We start from the raw sequence: 24175 nt of genomic DNA, 5'->3' as shown, positions 1-24175 counted from the left end.
ACCACCACACTCGCATTTTTTATGTGGGTTTTAGCAGTCAAACTCGGGTCCTCATAGTCACATGGCAACAGTTTACCCACTGAGTTGTCTCCCCAGCCCCAACCCCCTTTTCCTTATAGGCTAATTCCTGGCGTCTTATTCTGTGGGGCTGAGGTGGAAACACTTAGATTTCCTAGCTCTTGGAAGTTGAATTGAGAATGCTTTCCCAAACCTTAAAGATTACCATAGACGACTGACCTGTTTGGTTCGTTCATGAAAAGACGGAAAGTTGAGTGGCTAGTTGTTCGGGCACCAGAAGCCTGGTTCGGAGCCTTTTCTACTTTAACCTGCTTGTGTTTCCAGCTTGCTGAACTCGTCTTCGGAGCAAGTCAGAAGGCAGTATTATTCAATTAGCCTTTATGCATGGAAATTGCTTGAGGAGAGAGTAAGAAATTGCTTTCTATCTATCTGGCTGAGCGGAGCACCTCTGACCTGGATACCTGGGGATGTGCTATGTAATGTTGCCCACATTCCTTTCCAGTTCTCTTACTGGCTACGAATAGAAGTGTGTCTTTAAGAAAACTGAACACAATATAATTTCATCTCAGTATTTGAGAGTCACGGTTTTAAGGTGCATCATCGCCTTGTCGTGTTTGCATATCAACGCTCAAATTAGCATGTTACCAAGTGGATCAGTTCTCACCTGGTAAGTGTGCAAGAAGCCAGTAGAGGGCCTCACACTGGATTGTAGCTCTTACGCTGTTGGTTCCTGCTGGTAATGAGCAATCTTAACAAACAAACAAGCACATCTAGGAATTGTACGCAGGGCCTCGTGCGTGTAAAGTCGCTGTGCCACAGCCTGTGTACCGCACAGAGCAGTTGCTTTGGTTCTAGAAGGATTGTTTAAACATCCTTGAAAATACTTATTATTAGAAGACAGAGGTTGCCCCTTGTAAAGAAACCAGACATGCCTTCTATCTTAGCTAGAACTTTCTCTATGCTGCCAAACTCCTAGCATGTAGCAGCCCTAGACAGGTGGGACTATAGGACTAGTTTCCTAAATTACGACTTTATATTTGGTCTAAAACCTTCATTAATCTGCTAACCTCAGAGACCCTCCCCTAACCTCAGAGACCCTCCCCTAACCTCAGAGACCCTCCCCTAACCTCAGAGACCCTCCCCTAACCTCAGAGACCCTCCCCTAACCTCAGAGACCCTCCCCTAACCTCAGAGACCCTCCCCTAACCTCAGAGACCCTCCCCTAACCTCAGAGACCTCTCCCCTCTAACCTCAGAGACCCCTCCCATAACCTCAGAGACCCTCCCATAACCTCAGAGACCCTCCCCTAACCTCAGAGACTCCTCCCTTCTAAACTCAGCAACTCCTCCCCTAGAGCACAGAACCCCCTCCTCTCCAAGCCCAGACAGTCTCTACCCTGCTACCATCTGTAACAGCAAAGTTCTCTATGCTGTGGCTAGGTCTTTTGTCTCAGCTCCTCCTATGATGATGGCCAGTATCCCCGAAGGAGATTCATCTGAAATCCACCCTGGTACAGCTCTCTGTTGCACCTGGGAAGATTATAATTTGTGATTCTGTTTTCCTTGTTGAATGTTTTGAAGGACAGCAGTAACAGGACATACCAATGCCATGCTTGTCTGTCACTCAGACCTCCAGAAACATTTGTCAGGGTCCTAAATCTGCTGCCTCACATTAACACACGGGGACAGACTGATCACGGTCTTCATTATCTTGTCGCTGTTTTCTAAAATTAGTTTTTGATTTATCTATTTATTTGTACATGTATAAGTATTTTGCCTGTATGTATGTAAGTGTAGCATGTGCATGCTTGTGCCTGTGGAGGTCAGAGAAGGTCAGAAAAGAGCATCAGATCCTCTGGAACTGGAGTTACGAATGATTCTAAACTACCTTGTAGATGCTAGGAATCACACCTGGGTCCTCTTCAAGAACAGCAAGTGATCTTAATCGCAGAGTCATCTCTCCAACCCCCCCTTGCCTTTTTTTCCTATAATTTTCCTCATGGAGGGACTATTGTATGGAGTATTACTTATCCAAAGAGAGGGCTGAGTCATGCTTCAAGCATTTTCACACATTCTTCTTGTGTGTTCTCCATCCTAACCCTGTAAGGTACCTTGTCATTACTCAGAAAATAGAGGTTCCAAGAGATTGCATGGATGTTGCCCATAGCCCTACAGGAAATCCAAAGCTGAGCCTAAAATCACCCCTGGGCTTAGTTAACTTTGTGAACTTGACACAGACAAGAGCCATCTGAGATGAAAGCCTGCTTGAGTAACTACCTAGATCAGGTTGATCTGTGGGCATGCTCCTTGCAGATGGTCTTGCTATTAATCGATGCTGGAGGCCCCAGGCCACTGAGGATGACATAATCCCTAAGCAGGTGGTCCTGGGCTGTGTGAAGAGGCAAGATAAGCATGAGTGTGCGAAATAGCACACAGCATCCTCATTGGTTTCTGATGTGAGTGAGTTCTCCAGTTGGATCAGTGCTGCACAGAATAGCAAACTGGCCTGCCTACACACTCCTGCTTGGAGTTCTATCCCCGACTTCCCACAGCGATGGACTGTGACCTGGAAGTATAAGGTGAAATAAACCCTTTGCTTCCCAAGTTGGTTTTCAATGTTTGATCCCAGCAATCTAAAGGAAGCTAGAGCGGTTCTCAAATCGTTGCCCTCAGAGTGCTGGGCTTCATTCACTGTGCCGTCAACTGTAAATGTCTTCTAAAGAAAGTGAGGTGATGACCAAAGACCAGTCTCTTTGTTAGAATTCCACTGTGAGGCTTGGGATTTAGTCTGGTAGAGAAGAGTAGAAGAGTACTGTGGGCAAACAGGAGGACATGAGTTCAAATCCCAGACCCCTATGTAACAAGCTGAACTACTAAGAGTCATTTTAAGTTTTTATTCTCTCTCTCTCTCTCTCTCTCTCTCTCTCTCTCTCTCTCTCTCTCTCTGTCTGTGTGTGTGTGTGTGTGTGTACAGGTCAGAGGTCAGCACTGAATGTCATACCTTGGAAACCATCCCCCTTTTGAGTTGTTTTAAATGTTTAATATTTTCTCCCATTATGATGTCCTGATTTGGGAACAGGTAACCCTACAAGGAGAGAGAGGAGAGAGAGAGAGAGAGAGAGAGAGAGAGAGAGAGAGAGAGAGAGAGGGGGGGGGAGGAAAAAGGGAAAGAGGGAGAGGAGGAAGACAGAAGAGGGGGAGAGAAAAAGACAGTTCTGCTCAACCTCCGAGATAATCTAAATCCCTTCATTTACCAAACCGAGAGAAAGCCAGGAAACTGTACTAGGGAGGTTTTGGAGTTGCTTGGTTTGCTAAACGAGGAAGGAAGGAAATGAATTTCAGTTCAGTTATTTGATGTTTGGGACTTAAAAGAAAATGATCACTTTTCCATTCATCTAGTTTCTTTTATTCTATTATGGCTTCCTTAAAATGTCCTGTCGAATATATTTTTCAGAAATCTTCAAGGACAGCTGTTTTCTCCCCTCAGATTAATCCTTCTGAAATACAGATAATTACTCCTTAATCCCTAAATTTACTTGCTTGGTGAATGTAAATTTGTGTTTATGTGCTTTTCTTGAAAGAAGTGTAGTGTCTATTAAACTCTTGAGCTATTAATGAAAGTTGCTGAAACCCATCCGGCCAAATTCTCCGGTAAAAGCAGGCTCATAAGCTGGGTGCACAGGCAGAGGCGACTGTCCCTCCACCCCAGCCCCTTTACAATAGCCTGCATCGTAGTGAGTTTGAGCTGGAGCCACAGGAAGGTAGTGTACAAGTGTCTTATTTATCCTCCTTTAACCTGGACATTTTAAACGAGGCATAGAGTTTATACACATCTTTTCACAGACAGACAATGAATTGTCCTCTTTAGATGGATAAGATCTGGGCTTCCGCTTTTGTTATTCCACTTCTGCTGGCGCTTTTTCCTTTACTCTTAGTCTTCTTGTATTTTGTAACTCTAATTTTGCTCAAAGTCAATCCTATGAACAGTGGCCAACCCTAATGTATCATGTGACCTCCAGGTGAGAGACTCAGCCAGCTGGCGAATTTGTTCAGCGATTGGGCCAGGCAAGGATGCTCCAAAAGAACTTGCCCTGCCTTTGGGTGAAGTTGCTGGGTCTCCCCATTGATCAAACTCTCAGAAAGCTTGAGGATCCCCAACATGAGAGAGAAGAGCAGCCCCCTGCGGCAGAGAGGCAGGAAGTGGGGGTGGAGAGAACATCCCCAGGGCAGCAGAAGCTGTCCAGCCCAGGTGTCCACTCCGTACCCCTCTCCGCATCTTGCTTCTTTTCCTGAGTGTGGTAGCTTGGGCGGTGCCACTTACAAAGACAGAGCTGTCTCCTGCTTTCCGTCCACTCTGTTGTATGGCTTGGGTGGGCCTTGCAGATGCTGCTGCTGCAGGGAAGCCAGCAGGGAAGGGAACCGAGCCTCCAAGTGAGAGTGCCGGGTGAGAGGCGATTTGCATTTGCCATTTTCATAGATGCTGTGGACTTTCCTGAAGGAGCACAGCCTGCACCCATTCTGGGAGCGCGTTTCTGCCCCACACCTTGGCCAGCTCACTGTGGGATCTGACTTGCTCATCTTTTCTTTCTTCATCTTTCTTTCCCTCTTTCTTCTTATTCTTTTTTCTTAGCCTGCCTTCCTTCCTTCCTTCCTTCCTTCCTTCCTTCCTTCCTTCCTTCCTTCCTTTTCACCTTTTTTCCTCCCTTCAATGTCCCCCTCCAATTTTCCTTTCCCCTCCCATTTTCTATTTCCATCCCTCTGTTACCCTCTTTCTTTCTCTCTTTTTAAAAAAACATTTTTGAAATAGAGTCTCGCTTTATAGCCCAGGCTAGCCTGGAACTTTATAGCTCAGGCTGTTTTCAAATTCACAGCAATCATACTCCTTAAACCTCTCAGGTTGGGATTACAAGCATGAGTCACACCATGCCAGACTTGGGTGATTTTTGCCAGTACAAGGCAGGTGGGGTCAGCAGCCACTGTACCCAGGGTTTCCCTCATTAACCGTATAGATCAGAGTCTTTAAGTCCTTACTCTCTGATGGCAAGAACAGAAACTGCTGTTAAAATGTTTTTCTTTTCAGAGCAACAGGGAAGAGGAACTGCCCAGTGGGCTGAGCCATTCATTTTTAGGGACCCTCAATAATTGCACTATTTGTTGAGATTGTTTTACTTACAAAGCAGGAAACATGAGGCACTAGTGTTTCAGATAGATTTCAGAGCATTAGCTCTGTTAGCCTTGGAAGCTGTTAACAAAGCATTTTGTATGTGTACATACATGTTCATGTGTGTATGTTGGGAGCAGAAGAGAACCCAGGCAACATTCTGAAATAGCACCATTCCCGCCCCCCTTTTGAAACAGGGTCTCTCTCATGGGCCTGCAGGTCACCCAGTAGGCTCTACCGGCCGTGGGTCCCCGGTAGGCTCTGCTGGCTGCCAGTAAGCCCCAGGCGTCTTCCTGTTATTGCCTCGAAGCACTGGGATCATAAGTGTGCCATTGTGTTCTGCCTTTTTACATGGAATTTAGGGTTGAACTCAGGTCCCCATGCTTTGCAAAACAAACCCTTTGCTGACTGAACTGTTACTGTCTTCCTGGCCCCATTAATAAAGTACCATGGCCGCAAAATAGTTGCGCAAGAAGGTGAACGGATGCCTTCCTGCAGCCTCCATGGTTCCCCAGTAAGCTGAGTAATAGCTGCCTAGTACCAGTGTCTAGGGACCACAGGGCATTGTCACCTGAAGACACATGCTCCACTCGCCCCTGTCAAAATACTCTAATTACATTGGGAAGTCGAGTCAAACACATTGTTTTAAAAACGAAAACTTAATGAGGAAGCATTTTTGCATTTGCTAGATGACCACCATATTGGGTAGGAGTGGGAACTTTTGATTCCCGCTGACTTGCTTCTTTGTTCTGGGTGGGAGGTCATGTGGCCGGCCAGTGGACTGGTCCCACCTGGTCTTCTGAGCCGTGGGTGTTAGCTGCCGGCTTTGCAAACCACATCGCTGTCTGCCAGATGGCGGCCTGGGTGTCTGACTCTGAAATGCCAGCTGCAATTAAAACCCATTCAGAGAGCAAGTCTTTCAGCGCAGGCCCAGATGGTGCACTGGCCTCTGGGCCTGTGATCGCTTAAGGAGGCCGAGCTCCAGAGGAAAGCAGATGGAAGGAGCAAGGAGAGGAGACACGCCTGGGAAATTCAAGGACGCAGTCTTCCATTTTGCCAGCCCTAAGATCCACAGAAGAAGGGGAAAATGGCGAGTCTCCTTGCTGTGTGTAGTGATCTCAGAGGAGAACATCAGGCTTGCTAGGTGGGTGGGTGGGTGGAGTGTATATGGCTTCCAGTGTGTGTGTGTGTGTGTGTGTGTGTGTGTGTGTGTGTAAATCAGAGCACAACCTCGGGTGTCATTCCTCAGGTGACAGACATCCTCCTTTAAAAACACTTTATTGTTTGAGATAGGGTCCCTCACCCCTCACTAGTCTGAAGCTTAACAAATAAGCCAGGCTGACTGGCTAGCAGGCTCCATGAATATGCTTGCTTCCACCTCCCCAATGCACTGCCATGCCCATCTCTTTTCTTTCTTTCTTGTTTATTTTGTTCTGTTTAAATCCTGGAGTCTGGGGATTAAATTTAAGTCCTCATCCTTGCTAGCCAAGCCCTTTAATAACAAGCTATGGTCTCCCTAGTTACCATTCAGCCTTGAAATGGAACCTTAGTCTTGGCGCTGTCATGAAGGCATTTTGAATCCATGATTGGCAGCTCTAGTCAGGTGGTTTTAACTAAAGGAGGGTGCCATTAATCACGTGAGTCAGTTATACACTAGAAAAGTGAACACTGAGGTTTTCTGGGGAAGAATTCTGCCCAGACACCTGAGCACGAGCTCCTGTCTGGTTTCTATACTTCCGGTCTACCTTACAAGGGTCTGCTGCACCAGCTCCTCCTACAGCCCCGTGAGGCAGTGCACGCCCCACAGCTGCAGAGTCAATGTTTCCCTTCAGGGCTTCCCATGCATATTAATATTTGACAAGCAGTTGCAAAGCATAGCGAGTTCTATTCACGACTTGCTGCGAGCTATTCTTTGAGCTGCTTCCCCTTTCTTTAACTGCATCACTGACAATGACATTACGAAATCTACAGCACCAAGCCAGACATCACAAGTGGCTATGGAGTAAATGAGCTATATTAGGTTCTTCTCAAACCTGGCCCATCATAGGGGAGTGCATGAATTCAGAGTCATACGAATGAATAATGGTGAAATGGATCATCGGATAGAAGTCATTGTACAAGCCTGAGGATCCTAGCTGTATCCCTGAGACCAGCGAAGAGCTGGAAGAGAGAAACAAGTCTGCAAAGTTAGCCTGTGTCCATGCTGGGGCATGCTTGCTGTTTCCACACCTCACACACACAACAGTAATAAATAAGAAGGACCAAGTTCCGTGACTTAAACATGTGTCTGACAAAATGTTTAGTGCTCTTGGTGAAATCCTGACTTCCCCTAACTTTCCAGACCACTGGTAGACACCATTTCAAAGACATGGACCAAAAAGTCTTAATCCCAACTAAAAATACACTTCTTCTTAGGCTTCTCCTCATAGAGCCTTGCGCAGCAGAATTATTCTAGAAGTCAATGGCTCCATTCAAGGTCAGAACTTAGTGCCTCTGCTGCAGGCAGCGAGTGTGGGGCAAATGCGAGAGAATGATGGTGTGACCCAGGGTGAAGGGTTTGCTATTACTCAAAGGCTTTTTGGAAGAGAAGTGAAATGTGATGGACCTCGTGAGTCTGTCACATGCTGTGACAGCTGTCCCTGTTCGCAGGCCAGAGTGATTCTTTCTAGGCGAGAGGCCCTCTCACTACGACTTTTTTTTTTTTTAGAACATTTTGAATCATTAATTTGCCTGCTAAGGGTAGGAAACTCCCTAAGGATAGCCAGCTGCTAATAGAGCATCTGTAGCAATTAAAATGTTGCCTTAACATTGGACTTTAACTAAACACACAGAGACCAATTCAGCTATCTGATTGGAAGGCATCTTGAATTTTAGTTAGAGGTTGTCTTGGTGGTGGTTTTTTTAGTGTGTGTATATAGGAGGTACACAGGCATTTGCAGATACACACATGTAGTGTGTGTGTGTGTGTGTGTGTGTAGGCCAAAGATAACCTTGGGTGCTGTTATTCGGGGCCATTTCACTTCTGTTTTGAAGCGAGGTCTCTCATCTTTCTGGATCTCGCCAGCGAGGCTAAGTTAGTTGGCCCATGAGCTCCAGGATACCAACTGCCACTGTCTTCCCAGCAACAGAATGACAACTCTGCTATTGTGCCCAGTTTTTGTTGTTGTATTGTTTTGTGTTTTTACATGAGGTCTGGGGACTGAAGTCAGGATCTCCTTGGGCCAGGAGAAGTTTCTTGGGGTGCTTAGAATTCTATCTTTGTTCTGAGCGGTTTATCTAGATGCATTTCCTCACATTACTGTCCGTTTGGCCCCTGACACATCGCAGATTAAACCTAAGGAATTCCTGCTTGATGCTGTAAGCCTGGTGGCATCATTTCTTCCTATGGAGTGGGATGAGCAGTATGGTTTTATCCATCCTCGTGAGTTAACCAGACCTTCAGGGATTCTTGAGAACACATAGGGAGGCTTGGGATTCTTCACTTGTTGCTTACAGGCTACCAGGGTGTCTGTGAACCTCTTGAAACCATGAACAAAAGCTGGTGTGTCTCTGCTGCCTATCCTACAGTGAATTCATGAAGCTTTTATCAGAAGGACTTGAGACTAACACAGAGGATGAATAGTGTTGTAGTCTGACTGCATTTGTCTTAGGACAGTTTCACAAAGGCCCAGAGGGCTGCTGTCACATAAAGGAAAGAGGATGTTGACCTAAAAAAAAGAAAGAAGGGTTATAGACTTCCAGGGGGAGGGAGGACTAATGGAATTGTTAAAGTGGGCGTGTCCTTTATCAGCTATAATAGGGTTACTGGGTGGGGGTGAATTGTACCAGACATGCCTCAAGTAAAGTTTACAAAAAGGAAGCCAAGGAGCTAGTTAAGGAGAAGGAGGAGGAAAGAAAATATCCTAGGCAAACATTAACAATGGTAGCTTTCATTTTGCTATAATGGTGGAAAAATAAAATAATAAAATAAAATAAAAAGCGTGTCCCCAGCCAGATATTGAGATGGTGTGCTGTAACTCTAGCCTATTTCGTAATGCACACAGTGCACTGAGCAAACACACATTCCCCTTATACACCGCCTTCCTCCTTAAATACCCATGCTTCCAAATGTGAGGCGTGGGAGCTGTTTGCCTTCCCTCCAAATTCAACGGAAAGAATTGGAGCTCCTTGAAGGGCAACATGGCTGCTGCATCTGTGTGTGCATGTCTAGGCCCTGGTCAGCTCAGGCTGCTGTAGGTAGCATCAGGGGCGATGGGACTTGCTGTCCTAGTGTCCGTCCCTTTCCCTTCCCTTCTATCCCTCCTCCTTCCCCTTTCTGCCCTCTTCTCTCTTCCCCTCCCCTCCCATTTTCCTTCCCTCTCTCCCTTCCTTCTTTCTTCCTTTCTTTTCTGTATTTTTTTTTGGATGGCCCCTTCTGTTTCTTCCCTGTTGGGTATGTGTCCCAGGCACTTACCCTTGTCAACACATCTGTTTGGTGGCTGCGGCCATCATCAGCCTCAGCTGCTTTTCATGCTATGTTGTCACCGCTGCCTTTTGTCACTTCCCTCCCACGTCTAGGCTTTCGCTGGACAAGAACTGGTCAGTATGGGAAAGGAGACAAAGCAAGTGAGCGAACCCTGTCTTTGCAGGCTGCTTTCACAGGGGAACTTCTTCCCAGCATTGGCGATAAGCTATCCTTCAGCACCACATCCATTGCATAACTGTAGGTTTTGCTTTTGGTGTGCTTTCAAGACAGGGTCAAATGTCGCCTATGCTGGTCTTATGAGAGCTCACATCTTGATCCATATGTAGGAGGCAGAGAAACCCCCACTGCCTCCAGTTCCTCCAGACTGGACTGAACCTCCTAATCCTCACCAGTTTCACCAACTGGGGACCAAGTATTCAAATCTATGAGCCTGTGGGGGCCAGTCTCATTCAGCCCACCACACTTAATACATAAATAAAATAAATCTTCAAGAAAAAAAAAAACAAAAGACTAAACACCAAACCCAATACCAAGGCTATGTGAACCATTCAGCCAGGACATGTGAAAGCCACCCAAGGCTTTGCTGTTTCTCCAGTTGCTCAGGTGTTGATACTGCACTGTCTAGAAAGGCGAAGCTGATAGCCGCCCTAAGATCTTCAAATGCTAGGCTAAATTCCATCTCCTAAAGACTTGGTTGTCTGTTGAGGAGACCACCAGAGCCCCCTAACCAGAAAATAATGTGGTTTTTAGGACAGAGCCAAAACCAATAAAAGAACCTGACTGTAGAAAGTTCAGTCCTGTACTTCTTTATTTTGTTATCTTATAGGAAAATCTAAGGAATCGAAAGCATTGTTCCACAAAAGGATCCAAACACGACCATTGCTGGAAAAGTATATCCATTGTTGTGTTGGTACCAAATTTAAACAAGGCCCAGGGCCCCTTGATGCCTATATTTTTAGCTAAGCAGAACAGTCTGGGAGACATTGAGGATTTCAAAATAGTTTCTTACCTAAAAATACACTTCCTGAAATGAACTAGAGGCCTGAAAGGGATGAATGGGCTTGCTTTTTTTTCCTTCTGTGTTTACTGTCACCACAAGAAAGCAGATCTTAAATATATAAGCTTGTATTTTTAGAGACCCAGGAAGCAGGTGTTGTGCCCAAACAACAAAGGAGGTCACAGGGTGAACCGCTGAGGACAGAAATCCAAAGTGTGCACCAAGGAGAGTGACCGGGAGGAACCGAAGCTGGTATCCTCTGGGCAGGAAAAGCTAGCACACGGAGAGGACATGGCGCCCTTCTCAGGCCTCTCCCGGGGGACCTCTTGGAGAAGTCCCTCCCTGTTCCTCCAGGCCAGCTTCTGTCCTGCAGCCACTAGCAATCCAAGCGTCTAATCTTAGTGCAACAGAGAACATGAGTTGATGTCCCTCTGCTTGGTTGGATCCATACCAGCTTTGCCTTACTCCCATCAACTCCAAACCACATCTTTAACGAGCTCCTTTCCTCTCTGCCTACTGACTGCATACAGATGTGACCTGCTGCCTCCACATTCTTTTGTTGACTTATTTGTCCTGGAGGGTGTAGGCACACATAGCACCATGTGATATGTGTGGAGGTCAGAGGACACTGCTCAGGAGTTGCTTCACTCTTTCTCACTCTGGGATCTAACTCAGGCCATCAGGTGCATGTGTGGAGTTCAATAACCCTTTGCTCTTCCTTTCTCTCTCCTCAGTTAATAGTGACATGATGACCAGCGACAACGGTGGAGCAGTCAAGCTTTCACAACTGTGCAAGTTTTGCGACGTGAGATTGTCCACTTGTGACAACCAGAAGTCCTGCATGAGCAACTGCAGCATCACGGCCATCTGCGAGAAGCCACATGAAGTCTGCGTGGCTGTGTGGTAAGTGGGCCTTTGAGGAAGGGGGCCTTGCTTTCTCTGTCACCTTACACGGGGAGCTGTGACAAGACCACTGGCCAAAGCAGTTCCAGGAAGAAGGTTTTGTCCTTGCCAACAGGGCAGGATGGCCCATGATGGTAGAGAAGACATGGCTGACGGTCACATGGTGGCAGCAGTTAGGGAGCAGAGAATGAACCAGCTGGAAATCAAGTTCATACACCTGAGCCTATGGAGCACATGCCACATGCAAATCATGACACTTCGTTTTCCGTTCTTGTTAGTCACGCATACTCATGGCAACAGTCACTGTTTGTGTCCCTTGAATACAGATATGATATTCTGCCAATTATTAAATCTGATTGCCAGAATACTTATTTTGGTTTTTTGTTTGTTTGTTTGTTTGTTTTTGAGACAGGGTTTCTCTGTAGCTTTGGAGCCTTTCCTGGAACTCGCTCTGTAGACCAGGATGGCCTTGAACTCAGAGAACTATCTGTCTCTGTCTTCACAGTGCTGGGATTAAAGATGTGTGCCCCCACTGCCCTGCCAGAATACTTTTTATTATGGTTTCAATGTGAAATGCCCCCCCCCCCAGAGGCTCTGACATTTGAACACTTAACCCCCAGGTGGCTCAGTTCACTTCCCAGCACCCGAGTGACAGCTCATACCCTCCTCTAATGCCAGTCATAAGAGATCGGTGCCCTCTTCTGGCCTCCTCTGGCACTAAGCACACACATGGTGCACATAAAATTAAAATAAATAAATTAGTATTTAAACAAATATAATGTCCATGCAGAGCCAATCACCTGGGCATTTCCCAAAATATATACCATGTCATTTATCTTTTGATCTCTAGGCCAAATTAGTCCCCAAACATGTGGGTGGCAAAGAGATAATCCATTTCTGACACCATGAACTGTTCCTCTTTTTCTGTTCTGGAGAAGTAGAACACAGTGTCCTTCTCTCTACTGTGCTAATCATTTGTTTTCTCCCCTACTCCTTTCTCAAATTCAGGAACTTTAATTTCTTTAATTAGGATCATTCTTCCCCTGTTGTTTTGGGAACCAGCTGTTGTGCACCCCCCCACCTCCACACACACAGAGTGATTTTTGACCAGCAAGCAGGACCACCTGGATTTGTTTTGTGACCAGAGTGACCTGTGACCAGCAAGCAGAACAAACAGGCTTTAGAAATAGCTTAGTTTTTAAAGTGTTTGCTATACAGGCGTGAGGACCTAAGTTTCAGAAACAGCCGGATGTGGTGACATACGCTTGTAATCCCTGTACTCTGGAGGCAGAGACAAGAGTGCACCCGGGGCTTGCTGGCCAGCCAGCCTAGCTGAATTGTCCAGTTCCAGGCCAGAGAGATGCCACCTTAGTAATCAAGCTGGACATCTGAAGAACAGTGGTAGAGGTTGACCTCTGGCCCCCACACACTCATGTACGCAGGTACACCTATATGAACACACACATGCACAGAAAAGACAAAAAGTTCTACCACCACGTCCCTAGGCAGCCTCTTTAAGAACTCTCTGGTTAGACAGGACACCGTCTCTGCCACAAAAGTTAGATGCACAGTGTGAGGCTGAAGTGCCCCAGGGATGGGAGATTTGAAATGATGCAGGTCCACAGGAACCTCTTTCCCACATCTTTTCTCTATAAAGATTAGTAAGGCTGATTCCTGAGTTTTCAGGCAGAAATCGCCCAAGGAGAGCTGTCTCGCTACTAATCCTAAGTAAGCTCTGAGCTGAGCAAAAGGTGAAGGGAGGTGGGCGAAGTTGATGCAGGGGAGAATGGGAGAACTTAAGGATGTTGGGGAGCAGGAAGTGGAAACTACTTCCTGAAGAAAGGACACACTTGGCCGTTCCATCCAGAGCCTCTTCATTCATTCTCCCATCCCTCTGCCCCTCTCTCTTCCCCTCGCCGAACCTCTGCGCCCCAGGAGGAAGAATGATGAGAACATTACACTGGAGACGGTGTGCCATGACCCCAAGCTCACCTACCACGGGTTTGCTGTGGAAGACGCCACTTCACCCAAGTGCATCATGAAGGAGAAGAAAAGGGCCGGCGAGACTTTCTTCATGTGTGCCTGCAACGTGGAGGAGTGCAATGACCACATCATCTTTTCAGAAGGTGAGCTGTCCTCTCTGGCTGCAGTCCTCCGGGGGCGCCCTGTTCTGCAGGGCTCTGGAGCACGCTCAGAGAACATGTGCCCATTTCCCTGGAGGAAAGGGTCCTCGGGAAGCAGTGGGGTCCATGCTCGTCCTTCTCCGATTTGTTTCCCCAGGGTTTATCTTGGTATTTGGTGTTGGCGAATAGTTTCTTTCTCCCAGAGCAGTGGTTCCCCAGGTTTCTTTTCAAGGCTGCGGCAGCAGCAGCAACAACTGAAGATTTGTTAGAAATGTGAATTGCTATTATCATTTAAAATTTATTTTCTCTGTGTGTGCATAGATATGTGAGAGTGTGCACAGTATATGTACGTGTGTGTCACATGTATGTGATGCCCAGAAGCCGAACTTGAACATCATGCTCCAGCAGCCATCTGCCTTGCTTTATGAAGTAGGGTCACTTATTTGGGGGGCTGGCTGAAGAAATTGTTCTATATGGAGCTAAGGATAGACAATGAGTATAGCCAAATATGCTACTGAGATACTTTGAATTAATGAACTAATTAATCTGTATATCTATTTATTTACTTATCTTTAGATAGCCACCATGCTGGTCAAATCAGCCTGCAATTCACTATGTACCACCCACGTTGGCCTCAAATTTGGACTCCTCCTGCTTCAGCCTCCTGAGTGCCAAGATTAGATACGATTGCTCTTGGCACTGAGATGTTTCAAAACATTCCTCTCATTCATTTATTTCTATAAAAATAAAACAGCATTTAAAAGTTCTGTTGCGGGAGCCTGATAGACGTGTACAGCCCCTCCCTAGTCCAGAAAGACCCTCTCTGCGACTCCCAGGAAGTTCTCTCGTGTCCTTTGGCACCAAGTTCCTGCCGGAGCTCTTGCTTTAGAATTTTAAAATGTTTTATTTTCCCCTCCTGTGTTTGCTGACTTCCAGTCACAATCAATAGCCAAGGCCTTGACACAAATCCTTTAAAAAGTGAGTGTTGGGTGCACACACTCCGAGGGCTTGATGTGCCTGTATTATTCCACCTCCAGATGCCCCAACCTCTGGATGGATGGATGGATGGATGGATGGATGGACGGACGGATGGATGGATGAGGAACAGATGGACAGACAGACAGTTTGGCTGGCCTTTTCCACCTGTCTACCTGCTGCATGCTGGACCCTTCACAAGAAGGGACAGATTACAGAGAGACCTTGCCATCTAGTCAGAAATCCATCCAGGCATCCCCAACCCGCAGCCTGTAGGACGGCTATGAATGCAGACCACAGAAATGTCATACACTTACTTCAGACTTCGTACAGCGTGCGTCTGCGCTTTGTTGATTATTTCATTTTGTGTGTGATTGGTCATGTGGTTCTCCAGCGTGAGCTTTCGGATGACAGCATGTCAGAGGCTACGCATGCCTGGACATGCTAAAAAGCTGGTGGTTTTGCTTGCCACAAAAGCCGTCACCCATGAAGCCGGGCTCCATGCATTGCCTGGTGCTTTCAGTACCTCCTGCACTAGCCAAGGAAAGGGGGATGAGAGAAAGCCTTAAAAACAGGGGGCCTGAAACTGCCCAGCCCTCATAGCTGTCCTGAACACATCTCTCTTCCCATCTCTGAAGATCTGTATAGCTGCAAGCCCTGAGAACCTACCTGGTACTCATCTAAATTCAGAATGCAAAGTAGAAGAGGGTGTGTTATGATGGCCAGGTGACAGCCATGCGTCAGGCAAGACGTAGTGGGTGCCAGTATGGATGTGCAGTCTGAGGTGTAGGAAAGGAAGATGTTTTTAAGTGCAGCTGCCCTGTGACTGGAAGACAGCACGCCAACTTTGCAAGACATTTATCTATTTCATTTTTAATATGTGTGCCTGTGGTGTGTGTGCATGTGTTTATGAGTATCTCCACATGTGTGGATACATGTGTGTGCACGAGTACGCAGAGGCCCAAGGTTGACACTGCTTGTCTTTTTCTGTCGCCTTCTACTTTGTACGTGGGGGCAGACGCTCCCTGAACTCAGTGCTCACCTTTGAGCTCATCTGGTTAGTCATCTTGCTCGGGGATTCCCGTCTCTGCAGCTAGAGTACTGGGATTCCCCGAGGGTTTGCACATCCACACCAGCAGGCTTTTGTGTGGGTTCAGGGGATCCAAACCCTGTTCCTCACGCTTTGAGTGCAGCAAGCCCTTTACCTGCTGGGGCATCTCACCACGCCCCTCACAAGACACCGGCTCTGCCTGAACTGCCAGAAACAAAGGTGCGCACTGTCTACTCATCTCTTGGTTGTGTTTGTCTTACTCCCTCCCTCTCTTCCTACCGTCCTATCTAGATAAAGTCTTACGCGTCCCAGACACAGTTTAGAATTCACTAGATCGCAGAGAATGACCTTGAATTCTTGACACCCCCCCCCTTCTTGTTCCACCTCTCAGGTGCCGGGATTCCAGGTGGGCACCAGACCTACCCAGCTTTTACAAGTGCGTTAGTGATCTGAACTCTGGTCGTTAAGCTTGTGTGATGAGCACTTTATCCACCGAGCCACCTCCCAGCCCAGCCTTTTTGAGACAAGGTCTTCTGAGGGCCCAGAACTCACCAAAGAGGTTAGGCTGCACACTGAGTCCCAGGGGTCCTTCTGTCTTTGCTTCCCCGATGCTGGAATTATAGGAGTGTTGTCTGGCTTCAGGTCTATTCTGACATCTGAGTTCTACAGCTGCGTTTCCCTGTGAACAGAGCATCCAGATATCTGGGTACCACACCACAGGCACACTGGAAAGGCTTGCTTTGTTTTAATATGTGCCTCTTTCTGTCTCTCTTTTCTCCCCCCACACCTTCCCCAGTCAAAGGGAGCGTGCTGAGTCTAAGATTTCTAATCAAAGCTAACCACAGCCCTTATGTTGCTGGATAATATTACAAATTAGGCGTGCTGTTCCTGTTCTGACTCAGGAGCACAGCAGGAAGCTGCTAAATAGGAGTGGAAGGGCGGCAGGGCCTCCTCAGATCAGTGACTGAGTAATCACGCTCTGGCCACAGAAAGCTTGCTCAGGGCTGCATGGTCTTCTGTCGGCATGGCCACACCAAGCTTTTGGATTAGTGCTGTGGTGGCATATCAGGACTATTGTCAAGACTCCGGAGTCCCTAACAATGGCACAGAGCCCGTCTATGTAAAACATAGCCGTAGTAGTTAGGTTTCCATCGCCGTGACAAAAGCCATGAACAAAAGCAATATGGGAAGAAAGAGTTTATTGGCTTACATTTCTAATCGTTAATTCATCATTGAGGGGAGCCAGGAAAGGAACCCATCGCAGGAACTTCAAGGCAGGAACGGAAGCAGAAGCCATGAAGGAGTGCTTCAGGCCAGTCTGGTAGAGGTAATTCCTCAGTTGAAATCCCTTCTTTCCAGATGCCTCCTGAATATGTTGCTATAAAACAAAAACAAACAAAACAGGCAAATCCAAACTCCCCAAACCAGCATCTCTTGTGCCAAAGGGAATGAGTGTTCTGAGGCAACTAGGAGTGGGGGTGATCTGGGGACACAGATAGAGGTCGGCCTGGAGAGTGTGTCCACGGTGGAAATGGTTACATCAGTTTTTTATAGCTATAACACAAAAGGCAGCAGAATATGGAGACAGTTAGTAAATGCATTGTTGGGGGCACCAGGCAGGGTGGTTCCGACACAGCAGAGAAATCTCTCCCCCAGGTGATTTCACACCCGATCTGATGTTATTCTCAGCTTCTGGCCTGGTGGAAACCAGGGGTCTGCTAGTCGCTTAGCTCATCCCAAAGGTTTCACCTGGTCCTTCAAGGATGTTAAGTCGGATCCTGAGGTTGGTGAAAACCAGCAAGTAAAGGGGAGTAAAGATAGCCCGAGATAGGTTTCACTCTGTGATGGCAGGATTCTAGCTCAACTGCCAGCTCCATCTTGGCAGGCTAGTCAGTGGCCTTTCTGATCCTGTAGCGCAGGGGTAGCTTTTCTAGAAAACTCCAACTAACATGGCTGCCTTACCCGTGCCTCCCTCGTAAGGAGCCTGCTTCTGAATGGGCCAGACTGGCTGGGTGTCTCCAGCATTGCTTCTGAATGGAGCAGACGGACGAGCCAGCCTGTACCTCCCCCATCTGCAGCATCACAGGGTTTTAGGAACACTAAGATGTCTGAAGCTTTTAGGGGTAGGGGCGGGGTGGTCACTGAAATGCTGACCCAGCAATTAAGGGTGCTAGCTGCTATTCCAGAGGACTAGAGTTCTGTTCCCAGTACCCAAGCCTGGTGGCTCATAACCATCTGAAATTACAGCTTCGGGGGATCAGACACCTTCTTCTGGCCTCTGAATCACCTACACCCATATGCACACACACACACACACACACACACACACACACACACACACACGTCAATAAAAATAAGATCTTAGGTTAAAAGAAACAGTAGGAGGACTCACCCAGGCAGGTGGAGCCAGAGAGGGCCTTGCTAACTTCATGCTCACTAAAGGTAACAGGACCCAGAGCAGTCATTCTGGCCCAAAACAAACAAAAGAACCTTTATTTGATTCAGTTGGGTAATAGGCTAAAGGGTGGCAATCAGTGGAAAAACTCTTCAGCTGTGAACATGTAAAGAAAATGAGATGCCTTTGCCCTAAACATTTCTACAGACACTTCAGTATTTTCTAGAAAATATGTATGTTTAATATGTGATGTCCATGCATGTATGTGGGGATAGACATTGTGTGTGTGCAGGTGGAGGCTGGAAATTAATGTTTGATGTCTTCCTCTGTCACTTCCTACCTTATTTTTAAGACAGGGTCTCTGATATTGAACTTGGGGTGCACTGTTTCAGCAAGGCTGGTCAGCCCACAAGTTAAGGAATCCTCTTATTCTCACCCCCATGCTAGGGTTGTAGATGAACACCTAGCTTTTGTGTAGATCCAACATGTGCACTACCTCCCATACTGGGGTTATAGATACACACCTCCACTCCTAGCTTTTGTGGATCCAACCTGTGCCCGCCCCCCCATGCTGGGGTCATAGGTGCACACTTCCACCCCTAGCTTTTGTGTAGATCCAGCCTGTGCCCGCCCCCCCCCCCCATGCTGGGGTCATAGGTGCACACCTCCACTCCTAGCTTTTGTGCAAATACAAACTCAGGTCCTCATGCTTGCAGGGCAAGCATTTACCCACTCATCCATCTTCCCAGCCCTACCTTAAAATATTTTAATAGACATAAGAGTTGCATATATTTGGGGAACAACATGACATTTAGGTTACAATATAACATATACATACATGTGTCACCATCATCGGTACAACTGGTGCGTCACCTACCTCAAACACCTATCACTTCATTGTGTGGAGACTTCCAAAGCTCTCTTTAGTTACCCTTTTGAATATTCAGTAAGCTTTTGTCAACCTAGTGCCTCTGCCGTGCTATAGAACATTAGCCATCATTCTTCCCAACCGACTGCACTCCTGTACTCCGAGCTGCTCTCACCACACCTTCCCCAAGCTCCGGTATCTACTGTTCTGTTCTCTGCTGCTGAGAAGTTAACTTTTTAGTATCCAGGTGGGAGAATGAGCAGTGTTTGTCCTCCTGTGTCTGCCTTATTTCAATGTAGCACCACTCATACTACTGAAGATTAGAGAAATTCATTTTTAATAGCAGAATGGTGTTCCACCCTGAGTGTGTATGTGTGTGTGAAGATTATTGCATAGCTTTTCCTGACGATAGGAAAAGGCATCAGCTACTAAGTATGATGCTACCAAAGTCCCACTTGGCAAAGCAGAGAGTTTATCAGGCTTTACTTACAGAGCACAAGTAATGGGGGGGGGTACTTACAGGATCATGGGTGACCTCCAAAGCAAAAGTGTAACTTCAAAAATATTTCCCCAGCATGGATGACAACATCCCCAGATGTGCAAGGATGGATACTCCCACTTCCACACTTTACATGTAGTATAGACTTTACTGACTCCAAAGACTGGGACTCTGAACAGCTGGCGTGGAAGGACATATAGAAAGAAGTGGCCAAGAGCTCATCTGAGGGCCCAGGGACCATTCCCACTGCCTCCTTTCCTCCGTCTATGAGGGAAGTCAACAGGCTCTATCCTGAGGGCCTCTGAGGTCATCACAGCTTTTCTGTTGAATGTAGGGATGACTGTTAGGCTCAGAGGACAAATGCACACATTCACATTTTGCTCATCCATTCATCCATCAAGAGATTTTAGTTTCTGTATGTTGGCCATTGTCCATAGTGTTGCAGTGAAGATGGGCATGCAGTGTTCTCAGAATATCTCTAGACATATTGGTTTTGTTCCTTCTAGACTAATGGACCAGATGGGAATTCTATTTCTAGCTTTATGATGGCCACCATGGTGCTTTTCATCATGGCCACCGTTGTCACTTTTCATGATCACCATGTAGGCCAGACTGGTCTAAAAATCTTAAAGATCCACTTGCCTCTAATTCTGGAGTGCTGGCATTAAAAGCATGTACCAACTGCTATGCCTGAATAGAGAAGCCTTTTCTCTTCAATCCTCTAATGAATCAGCCATTTGAGACCAGCCATTTTGGCAAGTCTGGGTTAGATTGGGAGTCCCTGCCTCGTGCTTAAGGTGGATGAGTGATGGAGGTTGATAACTGACACCCCCCCCCCCGGGGTCTTCACATGCACAGGCATTCACATATATGTACCCCTCCACATACATACAAACATATACCTCGGGCCTTCCCATGCACAGGCCCCCCCCCACGCCCTCCCACATGGAAACATGCACACATACATGCACACACCACACACACATACACACACAGATGGAGACAAAAAAAAGAATGGTTTGCTTGCACGGGATGCTGTAGGATAAATAAGCAGAGAAGCTGTGGTCTTTGAGAATATAGCACAGCAAAACAAGCAGTCCCTTGAGCTATGTGAGGTTTCCGTTGCTGCACTTTGGGTACTATCAGGTGACTGCAGGGCATCATGAAGGTCACGTGTTCTCCACTGCCCTGATGTTTTCCCCTCTGACCTGTGTTAAGGTGAAAAGCAGGGCATCCGAGGTAGTACTATCAGTGGCTTGACGTTCCTCCACAGAAGGCTGGACATTAACTTCTGCGTTTCTCAGGGTTTTTTTTTTTTTTTGACAGTCACTGCAGAATGGCGTTGTATTTTATAGAGTTCATGGTTGAGAACATTGTTGTGGTTGCAACACTAAACTGCAAAAAAAAAGAAAATTCTGTGATGAGGCCTGGGGATGCTTGTCTAGTATGCATAAAGCCCCGAGTTTAATCCCAACATGACATAAGGATGCTGCCGTTCACCTGTAATCCCAACACACAGGAGGTGAAGGCAAGGAGGATCAGAAGCAGAGTTCAAAGCCAGCTTGGGCTACATGAGGCCTTGTCTCAAAAAGAAAAAAGTGTAAGTCAGCATCTGATTCAGTGTTGGATGCTTGCAATGGTTCTTCTGGGCTAATTGTGGTCATATCCAGTCCGTGGCTGAAGGTCGGATGCTTCTGCTGTGGAAGCCAGAAGTTCCTCTTACTCTCGTACGATGCTTTACCCTTTTGGTTTTTTGAGGGTATTGCCACCCAGCTATCATATAAATCACACACTGAGGCTTACTCTGAGTTATGAATGCTCGATCTTAGCTTGGCTTGTTTCCTGCCAGTTTTTCTTAACTTAAAATTTCTGACTACATTTTGCTTTTGTGTTTTTATTTTTAACTTTTGAATATCTTACTTTCCTTCATACTCTGTGGCTGGCTGGGTGGCTAGGCCCTGGTATCCTCCTTTCCTTGTTCTCTTGCTCCTCCTCTTCCTCATTTCTCCTTCTATTTATCCTCTCTGCCTGCCAGCTCCGCCTATCCCTGTCCCCGCCTCGCTATTGGCCGGTCATCTCTTTATTGGAGCCATCAGGTGTTTCAGACAGGCACAGTAACCCAGCTTCACAGAGTTAAACAAATACAGCATAAACAAAAGTCACACACCTGAAAATCATATTCCCCAATATAGTCTCTGCCTAGCAATAATTGTTCTTATTTTTAATAATAATAAATTACAGTATAATTATATCATCTCTTCCTTCCCCTTTCCTCTGTCCAGATTCTCCCGTGAGCCCTCTTGTTCTCTCTCAAATTTCAAATTCCTTTTCTTTAATAATTGTTGTTACTGGAGTACGTGAACACACACACACAGAGGCTCATGCACACACAAAATAAATAATTATTTTTAAGGAAATCAGAACTTTCCAAACCACTTCTGACTCCAAATACGGCCTTCACAAATCTACAGGGAAGCAGGCCATTGTGTCACGCAGCTGTGAGCACCGCTGACCTCAAGCTGCGTGCAGGCTTTAGCAGTGAGCAAGGAGCCACACATAGGCTAACCTGAGATGCTGAGAGAAGCGGGGAGAGCAAGGACTCCTAACCACAATGTTTCGTTCCTTCCTCTCTCATTGTAGTAGAATTTCTTTTTAAATTAAAACAGCCTTTTGGTTTGTGAGCCTTGATCTGGCAGGAAGACAGATGATTTTTTTTCTTTCTTTCTTTTTTTTTTTTTTTAAAACAGTATCAGACATGTGGTTTCCTGTCTGTATTTAACTCGCTAGCAGTGCATCTCAGCCAGCTGGTTCCCTCTGGGCCCATTGCAGCCTTAATGGCGGCGCTTCATCCCGTCCTGTCAGGCCATTCTGTGTGCACCAGATGCCTTGCACACTTTACTGTGTTCCAGTGCCTTTCGAGTGAGAGAAGTTTAGAAGTGCTATTCCCCCCCCCCCCACACACACACACACTGATCTCATCTTGAGGCTGTCTAACCCGAGCACTGGGCACCTGGCTTCTTAGAAGAAATTCAGGATTTTGTCTTTGAGTTTTGTTTTGTTACAGATTCTCATATAGCCCAGATTGGCTTCAAATCTTTTACACAGCTGAGGATGGCCTTGGCCCTCTTGTCCCCCTGCCTCGGTTTCCTGTGTGCTTAGATTGCAGGCCTGTATCACCGTGCCCAGTTTATGACCTGCTCAGGCTCCAGCCTGTGAATGCTGGCAAGTCCTCTGCCAACTCCACTCCCAGTCCTGACCCTGAGCTTTCTGCTTCTCCTGCCTCCACCTCTCCAGTGCTGAGATAACAGATATGCTCCCCTAAGCCCAGTGTTTGGGGTGCTGGGAATCCACTCAGGGCCTCCTGCATCCTGAGCAAGCAAGCACTCTACCACCTGGGCTACATCCAGGTCTTTTTAGGTCTTGTATGCAAGCAACATGAAGAGTAAGTGGCACCGTGGCAACCCCGGGCCTCTGGTGACATGCTGCCTTCCGAGTGTGCACTCAGGCCTCAGAATAGCTGCTTTCCAGCTGTGCCTATCGGTTTTGAGAGGAAACAAGGCAGATTTGCTTTCTGGACTAACTACAGAATTTTTTTTAAAGAAGAAATAGGTGTGGAAATATGGTTGTTGCAAGAAGAAGAAAATTATGGATTAAATCAATGACTGTCATTTGAGTGGCGACTCAGAGCTGAAGGAGCCTTGTATGCAGACTTTGACTAGAGTTCCAGGTCCTTCAAAGAAACCTGAGTCCGGACAAAGGAAAATATGAACTGCATTGCAACTCAGTCAGTCTCAGCATAGGAGGTAGTTAAAGTACCGTGAGGTAAAGCAGCTCTCCTTTGTAAATTATCTTCCTCCTGAGCAGGCGTTCTGAAGCTAGACATGGCCAAAGGTTGTGAGTGTGTACTTGTAGAACTCATTCTTCCTGAGTAATTGCGGAGGGCAATCCAGTGTGCGCACAATCTGCCCTGGATTCACTCATTGGATATGAGTGGCCGCTGTAGCAACCAGACCTTAGGGCTGCTACAGCACTGACTGCAGGTTTATGTCTCACCCAAGTTGCTTCTATGTGTTCCACAAACTCCACACCCATAGGCTATAGTAAATGGTTGGTGTCAGACTGTGTTTGCTACTTTTAGAGAGTCTCTAGTAGGAGGGCACTTGTTTGCTTCCTGGCCCGCCCAGACTCCCGGCTGCCCAGAATCTTGAAATAACCGTAAAGAAACTGCATTAATTAAATCACTGCTTGGCCTATTAGCTTTAACTTCTTACTGGCTTTCTTTTACATCTTAATTTAGCCCATTTCCATTACTTTATATTTTACCATGAGGTTCGTGGCCTACCGGCAAAATTTCAACACGTCTGTCTCTGGTGGCAACTCCATGGCTTTTATCTGCCTCCTTCCAGCGTTCAGTTTAGTTTTCTCTGCCTAACTCTATTCTTTTGCCCTATAATAGGCCAAGACAGTTTCTTCATTAACCAATGGTATTCACAGCATACAGAGGGAATTCCACTTCAGAGAGTCCCATTATATAATAGGTTTAAAAAAAAAATACTCCAAGAAGCTGGCAAACTTTGTAGACTGTTTTTTATTCCTAACCAGGCTAAATTCCAGGGAGTGAACATCTGAATTTCTCTATGTACAGTCACCTGGCTTTTGAAAGTCTTCTCTGAGAGTAAACCTCGCCTGCCTACTATTATGTAAACCTTTTGTCGTATATA

General features: G+C 46.6%; 1 protein-coding gene across 2 annotated transcripts in view; it reads left to right on the top strand.

The window, feature by feature from the left end:
- Window positions 1-24175, top strand: part of Tgfbr2 (transforming growth factor beta receptor 2) — an 89559-nt gene that overhangs the window by 33334 nt on the left and 32050 nt on the right. For both annotated transcript variants that reach the window (XM_050126560.1, XM_050126561.1), the window contains 2 exons: window positions 11375-11543; window positions 13479-13669. In XM_050126560.1, coding sequence (XP_049982517.1) covers window positions 11375-11543; window positions 13479-13669 — 360 coding nt within the window. The remainder of the gene's footprint in view (window positions 1-11374; window positions 11544-13478; window positions 13670-24175) is intronic.

The sequence above is a fragment of the Alexandromys fortis genome, unplaced genomic scaffold (assembly GCF_014885135.2).
Source record: "Alexandromys fortis isolate MF-2015 unplaced genomic scaffold, M_Fortis_MF-2015_v1.1 scaffold_269, whole genome shotgun sequence".
Classification (NCBI taxonomy): domain Eukaryota; kingdom Metazoa; phylum Chordata; class Mammalia; order Rodentia; family Cricetidae; genus Alexandromys; species Alexandromys fortis.
This window is presented reverse-complemented; position numbering and strand designations above follow the sequence as displayed.